General features: G+C 33.9%; 1 protein-coding gene across 25 annotated transcripts in view; it reads right to left on the reverse strand.

Moving 5' to 3' along the window:
• Cd46 (CD46 molecule) overlaps positions 1 to 8923 on the reverse strand; it is a 43326-nt gene that overhangs the window by 17085 nt on the left and 17318 nt on the right. For 7 of the 25 annotated variants that reach the window (XM_015483711.2, XM_015483710.2, XM_015483714.2 and 4 more), the window contains exons 6-8: positions 4451 to 4633; positions 4009 to 4053; positions 3856 to 3900 (exon numbers count right to left, since the gene is read on the reverse strand). In XM_015483711.2, coding sequence (XP_015339197.1) covers positions 3856 to 3900; positions 4009 to 4053; positions 4451 to 4633 — 273 coding nt within the window. Of the gene's footprint in view, positions 1 to 1891; positions 1940 to 3855; positions 3901 to 4008; positions 4054 to 4450; positions 4634 to 8923 lie in introns of all 25 variants that reach the window. The other 18 variants (XM_015483718.2, XM_015483717.2, XM_048809469.1 and 15 more) reach the window with 6 other exon arrangements.

Consider the following 8923-nt stretch of genomic DNA (forward strand, 5'->3'; position numbering starts at 1 on the left):
ACAGTGGAGGAGGTAGAGAGAGAGGAGGGGAGGGGAGGGGAGAGGTGGGGAGGGGGGAGGGTGGAGGATGGGAAAGGCAGCGGAGCACAACAGACACTAGGATGGCAATTTGTAAATCAATGGATGTGTAACTGATGTGATTCTGCAATCTGTGTATGGGGTGAAGGTGGGAGTTCATAACCCACTTGAATCAAAGTGTCAAATATGATATGCCAAGAAATTTGTAACGTTTTGAACAACCCACAATAAAAAATTAAAAAAAAAAATCTTATGCTAAATGAAATCAAAAAGTTACAAAAGGACAAATCTTGTCTGATTCCACTTGATGAAGTACCTACAATAGGCAAAGTCAAGAGACAAAAAAGTAGAATAGTGGTTACGAGGTGCTAGGGAGAAAGAGGAATGGAAAGTTATCATTTACTGGGTTGAATTTCAGTTTGGGGTGATGAAAAGTTCTGGATTTGGATGATAGTGATGGCTGCACAATAATGTCAGTGTATTGAATGCCACTGAATTTCACACTGAAGATAGTTAAAACAGTAAACAAAGGGTTGATTTGGAAAAATTAACAGGGAAAAATTAACAGGGTTTGGAAATTTCTGAAAAGGCAGTGTTTTGCCAGATATAAAACATAGAGTACTATAGTAAATATGATTCTGACATATTTGAGAGGAGAAAAGCAGCCAGAACAGCTATGAACTCAGTTTATGACAAAAAGCAGCACCCCCAATCACCTGAGGAGAAGATAACTCATCCAACAGATGGTGGTGCTCAGTTACTGGATGGGTTGAGGAGGTGAGGAGGAAGCTCATTTCATTCCAGGTACCACCATGAATGTCAAGTGTACCAAAGATTTAAATGCAGAAACCGAAGTCAGAACACATAGTTGAAATCTTCATGTAATTTCAGCATGGGGTCTAAGACTAAAGCTTTTATAAGAAACAAAACCCACAGCTATTGGGGGAAAGAGCAATACATCTAATTATCTACCATATTAATCCAAAGCTTTGGAACACCTCAATGACCACTGACAGGAGAGTAGAAAATAAAATACGGTATATATTCAAGTCACCATTAGAAAGAAGGGAAATAAATCTAAATATAACCCTAACCCAAGACATGAAATGGAAAAAAAGTACAAGTTGTAGGAAAATATGTATACCATGATGTCCTTTTTTATTAAGAAAAGAAAAAAAACTCAAAATACATGTATAACTACCCATAAAAAGATGTTGATGTACACAAACAGATAAAGAAATCCTCAGCTATTAATAGTGATAAATTTGGGTCATGGACTAGAAAGAACTAATCCTTTACTCTCTACTTTTTGTAAGGTTTTGTAAATCTCACAAAAATATGTTTGGATGTATACTACTCATAAATATGTATACTACTCATCTAGTGACAAAAATAAACCTATGGCCACCTATATAAAAAATTAAAACTGACTAGTTTTTGTATAAACAAAAACAAATGTGGAAAAAATGTTCACTTCATATAAAAAGGGTTTTAATTTATAAGAAGCCTTCAAAAACCAACAAGAAATATTTTAGAAACCTAATAGGACAATGAGCAAAGGACATGAATAAATAAATAAATGTGGAACTTTGGGCACAGTGCCATGAGCCTGTAGTCCCAGCTACTCGGGAGGTTGAGGTAGGAGGATCACTTGAGCCCAGGAGTTTGAGGACAGCCTGGGCAATATAGTAGGACCCCATCTCAAAATAATAACAGTAATAATAATAATAATATGATGATGATGAAAAATTAAAATTTAGACCAAAAAATTCAGTCTCATTGATAATTAAAGAAATGCAAATTAACATTATCAATTTCATGTATTATTTTTGAAGTTATTAACTATATCAATAGGATTAAAAAACTGTCAAACCTGGATAATTATGAACTGAAGGTTTCTTGGGATGAGTAGGCCTAGGACCTAGAATAATAAATTTGAGTTTGTCAATTCGCTAGCCTTAGTAATACAAAATTATAAATCTTGATATTTATTTTTTTAAAGATTATTAAAATTAAAAATACATAGAATTTCTAAATTTTGCAATTCTACTTCTGAGAACTTAACTGACCTACACACATATTTGCACAGGTATACAGGATGTATGCGCAAGAATGCTCACTACAGCTTTGTAATTTATAGTAGAAACTCTAGAAGTTAATTAATAATAAATTGTAAAAATAATGTGTTCTGGATAAATATATGTATTTTTTCAAAAAAGATCCCAATGGTATCCTATTACACAATTTGCATCTTGATCATTTCTACTTAGTATTTCACAGACTTTTTTCATATTAGCACATTTAAATTTATCTTAACACCATTATATGTTGCTATTGATACTTTTGATATGGAGTTTTGTTAGCTAATGATAAAAAAATGATTGACAGTCCCATCAGAAATTTTGATTTTTGATTTTTTTTTTTACAAAAGATTCCTGTAGTTGCTCTTCTTTAACACTAAGTTAAATCAGCATTTTACAAATCCTTTATAAAATTCTTATAGTCAACTCTTTCAAAAGAGTATATCAATAAACTTGGTAGAATATGGTGTGTATATATACACCCTCTGGAGCGGTAAGCAAAGGTGGATGGGTCAAATAAATACAAAGTTTCACATGAAATGTTGGTTTTGTTCATGTATTCATCCACCACAAAACCATCTTTCTCTGTTCCACACCCCTCATCCCACAGCATTTAACTAAGGTACTTAAAGAGGCAACCAGGTACCAGGTTCTTACAGGAATTGGAGAAAGGTATTCTAATTACTATGGTGACATGTATAATTTCCCTCTATCCTTTAAAATATTAAGGATATAGGAAATACATAAATAAATTAGGACCAGTAATTGAGATTTATTTGAATTTAACATCTTCATTAAACCAAAGGGGAAATAAAGTCCATAGAAATATGTTATTTAAGTTAGGCAGAGCCAAAGTAGGAGCCTGGGCATAGTCTGGGCTAGCAAAATGTTCTTCCCATGATTCCTACTGTCTCCTACTTCCACTGTATCCCACGTGAAGTCAGAGATAACTGAAATCAGGATGATAATTCCTTCCGTCATACCATACAACAGTCAATCTGTAGTCCCTGCAAAAAACCTTTCATTTCATTTCAGTAAAAAGGAATTTTCCTACCTTTGAAGTTGCTATTAAACTTATTTCCTGTTGTCAAATAAAACTGCTCAGGAAAGAGAAAAAAAAAAAGAATAATTGCTTCAGGTGGGTAAGAAGAGTGAGGAGGAGGTAGAAATACAGGTCTGGCAGAAACTTCTCAGGATGTGTTGGATTAAAGGAATGAACCGTTTTCTTTCCAGGAAATGAAACATAGACCTGAACTAGAAAGACCCAGTAAAGCTATCTACAGAGATCACCTCTAAAAAGAAAGACATAACAAGGTTGATGATACAGAAAACACATTAATAAACACAAGCCATGCACCTTCACCTTCACTAACACTAATTGAAGAAATGATCAGTCATGTTAGTTAATTTTAAGAGCTTCCTAGATACCAAACACTGTGCTAAGATCTTTTACCTGCATCCCACATAAACTTTACTATCATCCAGTAAGGAAGGTACTAAACCACTTTATATATGAGTAAATACATTTAAACTTTACATTACTTTCCAAAGTTCACATTTCTGTTCATGTGTGGTCTATGGCAAATCAAATATTTGAACACTATAGATAGCAGATAAAATGGCTGTCAAATATTTAGCCTTTTTATTACAAAAAACTATGCTTGAGTATCCATTATGAGGAATTTAGAGGTTATCTGAAAAAAATCACCAGGAATTTAAAGGATTTTTGAAAATGATAAGTAGGAAATTACTAAACCTGAAACAGTGGAAATTGGAGGTTTTGTACTGGGAGAAGTTGACACTGGAAAACAAAATAATGATTGGATCACACACTTCAGAGTTATTGCTAGTAGTTTCACCAGGAATTTTTAAGATTTAAAAAAAATGTATAAGAATAAAGTTACTAAACCTGAATAACTTATAGTTGGAGGTTTTGTATTGGGAGGAGGCGCTGCTGAAAAACAAAATAATGTAAGTTGGATCAATCACTTGTTACTCTCATTTCACTTAGACATCCATGATTTTTATTCTTGACTTACACAAAACTATCCAAGCTTCAATTTACTACAAAAATTTGTTGCAATTTGCTTTTTATATATAAAAATATTGAACATGAGAACTTACATACCTGTGCCATCTACATACACACTAAAAACCCTTAGCAAAATACCCAAAATCACAACAGGAGAATTCTAAGTAAATTTTAGATCACATGTCGAGTATAGAAAGGACTACAAGATGGAGTTAAATGCTACGATTATTACTTTCCATTTCTTTCTGTATCATTGGTATTTAATGAAATAAAATCTTAAAAAAAAAAAAAGAAGAAGGAAACAAGAGAAACTTTGTACCTTTAAGACATTTTGGCAATGGAGGCTCCCAAACACTTTCACCGTTACAGACAGAGGTGGTGCTGCCATTCATGTAATAACCCTGAATGCATTCAAACACAACTGTATCTCTATAGGAAAACTTTTTTCCAAGTCCCAATAACTGGTTTCCATTTTCAACTGCTGGAAATGGACATTTGACCACTGAAAAGAGAAAAAACTTCAGAACTTAATGGAAATTCGCTTTAACATAGGAACAAAAACCAAAGTAGTACAAAGTATCAATACCCAGGGGAATAAAGAGACAAGGAATGGAATCCAACATGATAAACAAAAATATTTTGTAGATTAAAAATTTAACCAGGCGTGATGGTGCACGCTTGTAATCCCAGAGGCTTGGGAGGCTGAAGCAGGAGGATCTGAAGTTCAAAACCAGCCTCAGCAACTTAGCAAGGCCCTAAGCAACTCAGCGAGACCCTCTCTCTAATTAAAAAATAAGAGGAGTTGGAGATGTGGCCTAGTGGTTAAGTGCTCCTGGGTTCAATTCCCAGTACCAAATATAAATAAATAAGAAGTAAACATAAACCATTATAATTCAAGATAAACAGATTCTAATGTTAAAACTTTGTGAAAAAGTTAAAGTTTTTTTTTTTTCTGAGAAGTTATATTTGAGCTCAAATTTAAAAGTTGAAAAGAAGCTAGTCCTGCACAGACATGCAAAAAGAAAATTCTCAGGTAGAGACCACGCACACACAAACTGGGATGTTCAAGGTATAGAAAGGCCAATGGAACTAGGGCAGATCTTTCTAAAATCTTCTTTGACTCCAACCCAGAGATGAACAAACATACTTCATGTTGTGAATCAATACATGAGCACACAGGCCCCAAATAAAAGTTAAAATCAGTATTTAGCCTCCATATCGGTAGACTTTGGCATTGACCATCCTACTCTATTGCTTAAGAAGTAAAATGTAGCCATTAAATCCCAGTACATGGAATTCAGGGTTTATTAATTATTTGTGAGAATTTGGAGGAAAAAAAGTAGCTGTACTGAGCAAATAGTGCAAGAGAGAGTATCCTGTGAGAATAAATATGACCAATAGATGGGGGCCCAGTCTTGTATTCCCTATTTAAGCTAGAAGAGGCTATGGATCTGAACTTCTACCTGGTACCTTTTCCATTTGACTGAAAAATTTCAACAATTCTTGTAGTTTAGGTTATCTAGTGACAGATTGTCTCAGCTTTGGTTTATCCTAAAATGTTTTCACTTATTCCACCTTCAGTTTTGAAAGACTTCCCTTGATAAAGAATCCAAGGTTAAGTGTTTCATTTTTCTTAGTACCCAACAGACACCACTGTCTTTCAGCATCAATAGTTTTAAGAGAAGTCAGTCGTCATTCTTACTTGTTCCCAGCCTTCCACAATAGTTTTTTGTTATTGTTCTCCTCCTCCTCTATCTGGCTGCTTCTTTTCTTTTACCAAACTACCAAACTACTGGCATTTTTGCTTTTTTTGTGGTTTATTTATTTATTTGGTAAATTTTAATGATTTATCCATCCTGCTCAAGATTCACTGTGCTTCCTCAACCTGAGGTGGTTGCTTTGAATCAAATTTGTATAAAATTTGCACTGGGATCCATTTATGTTGTTGCCAAATCAGGAATTCACTCCTTTTTATATCTGGGTATTTATTACTCCATTGCTTCGATTTAGCACAAGATGTCCACTGATGCACTGGGTGAAGGATATATGGGTTGTTTCTCTGCATTTGTTCAAATAATTTTCTACACTGTTCATTTGTTTCTTTTTCTGAGACTCCAACTACATGTATGTATGACTGCTTGATGCTCTCCCACAGGTCTGCAAGGCTCTCTTTAAGATTTTCTTTTCAAATCATGTTGGATTTCTACTGACCTGTCTTTGGGTTCAGTGATCTCTTCATTTGTTGTGCTCAATCATACCTAATGCTTTACATACAGTAAAATCCACTCTGTCAAGTGTACAGCTCTATAAGTTTTAACAAATGCAGTAAGTGCATAATACCCCTTTAATAAGAACACAGAAAAATTTTCCCATATCCATTTGTGGTTCATCCTTTCTCTTCATTTCTCAAAAGCAACCAACCATTGATTTGTTTTCTAACCCCAAAGTAATTTTTTTTTTAGAATGTCAGGTAAATGGAATCACAGCCTTTTGATGATGGCTTATTTCATTCAGCATGATGCACTGGGATCCATTTATGTTGCTGCCAAATCAGGAATTCATTCCTTTTTATATCTGGGTATTTATTATTCCATTGTTTCGATTTAGCACAAGATGTCCACTGATGCACTGGGTGAAGAATATGTGGGTTGTTTCCAGTTTGGGATAATTATGAATAAGGCTGCTATGAAAATCCTCACATAAGTTTCTGGATGAGCAGTTTTCCAGGTCAGGTGGTAGCTGAGTTGTATGCTTCTAAAAAATTACCAAATGTGTTCTAAAGTGGTGGTTTTTCTTTGCATTCTTACCAACAACATATGAGATTTCCAACTGCACCATATCCTTGTCAACACCTGGTATTGTCAGGTATGTGTGTGTGTGTGTGTGTTTAAATTCAACCATTCTAATAGGTGTTTGATGGTATCTCATTGTGAATATGGGCAACTTTATTTCTGCCTTTTCAATATGCATGTCTATTTCTCTTGCCTTATTGTACTACATAGGAGCTCCAGCACAATGCTGAATAGATTGATGAGAGTGAACATTTCTGCTTTGTTTCCGCCTTAATTAGTTCCTTCCTTAATTAGAAAAAAAAAGAATCTTTTACCATTAAGTATAATATTAGCCATGGGGTTTTTACAGATGCCTCTAATCTTTTGAAAAGAGACAGTTATCTTCTATTCCTAATTTGCAGAGAAGTTTTATCATGAAAAATTGATGGATTTGGTCAAACAATTTTTTTGGCATCTAAGAAGATATGACTTTTTTCTTCTTTTGAGTTTACTGATAATGGCAAATTACACTCATTAATTTTCATACCAAATGAACCTTGCATCCATGAAATAAAATCTTACTTGGTTATGATAATACTTTTCCTTTTACATATCATAGGATTTCATTTGCTAATATTTTGTGGAGGATTTTTAGTTTTATATTCATTAAGAAAATTGTTTATACTTTTCTAGTAATATCTTTGTCCAGTTTTGGTATCAGAGCAGTGCTGTCCTCATAAAATGGATTGAGAAGTGCTTCCGTCTCTCGTATGTTCTTGCAAATCTTATGTAGTGTCTGTTATATGTTCCTTAAATGTTTGGTTGAATTCTGCAGTGAAGCAGTTCTCTTTATGGAAAGGCCATTAACTTTATAAATTGTATTCCTTTAATAGAGATAAGACCATTCAGGTTTATTCCATTTTGGGGTGAGTTTTGGTATTTCCTATCTTTCAAAATATTTGCTGATTTAAGATATTACATTTAAGGGCATAAAGTCTGAAAAGAGAGAGTGTAATGTTCCCTTATCCTCCTTTAAATATCTGCAGGATATTTAATGATATTCCTTTTTTCATTCTTGATATCAGTAATTCAAGTTTTTTTTTTCTTTTTTGCTCCTGGGAATTGAACACAGGGCACATTACTGCTAAGCCACATCTTTGGCCCTTTTTTATTTTTCATTTTGAGACAAGGTCTTGCTCAGTTGCTGACACTGGCCTCGAACTTGGGATCCTCCTACCTCCTGAGTAGCTGGGATTACAGGCTAGATGACTGATTTGGGGCTTTTCCTTTTTTTCTAATAGAAGGATTTCATGCTATAAATTTCCTTCTAAGTAGTGCTTTAGCCAAATCTCACAAATTTTGCTATTCTCATATGCTATGTTTTCATTTTACTCAATCCAAAACACTTTCTAATTTTCCTCCTGACTTCTTTTACTCCTAAGTCCTTTACTCCTAAGTTTTTAGAAGTGTCTTGCAACATTTTCAATTATTTGGGCATTTCCTTGATGTCTTTGTTTCTGATTTCTACTTTCATTCCATTGTGATCAGAGTTGAATGATGTCAGTTTTTTTGATATTTGCTAAAAACTGTCTTATTGCCTACACTGTGTTCTATCTTAGAGATGTTGTATGTGCACTTGAAAAGAGTAATATTTTGCTGCTGATAGTCAGTGGTGCCTGTCTTTTAAAGGGCAAATCCCCTCCAATGTCTCCATGCTTATAGTCACTTTCCAGTGACTTGGAATATTTGAAGATTTTTAAAAATACATTTTGTCCAGAGTTGATCATTCTTTTTTTTTTTTTTTTAAAAATCAGGTTTTATTTATTTATTTATTTTTTTTATTTTTAAATTTTTTATTGTTGGCTGTTCAAAACATTACATAGTTCTTGATATATCATATTTCACACTTTGATTCAAGTGGGTTATGAGCTCCCATTTTTACCCCATATACAGATTGCAGAATCACATCAGTTACACATCCATTGATTTACATATTGCCATACTAGTGTCTGTTGTGTTCT

The sequence above is a fragment of the Marmota marmota genome, unplaced genomic scaffold, assembly GCF_001458135.2.
Source record: "Marmota marmota marmota unplaced genomic scaffold, marMar, whole genome shotgun sequence".
NCBI lineage: Eukaryota > Metazoa > Chordata > Mammalia > Rodentia > Sciuridae > Marmota > Marmota marmota.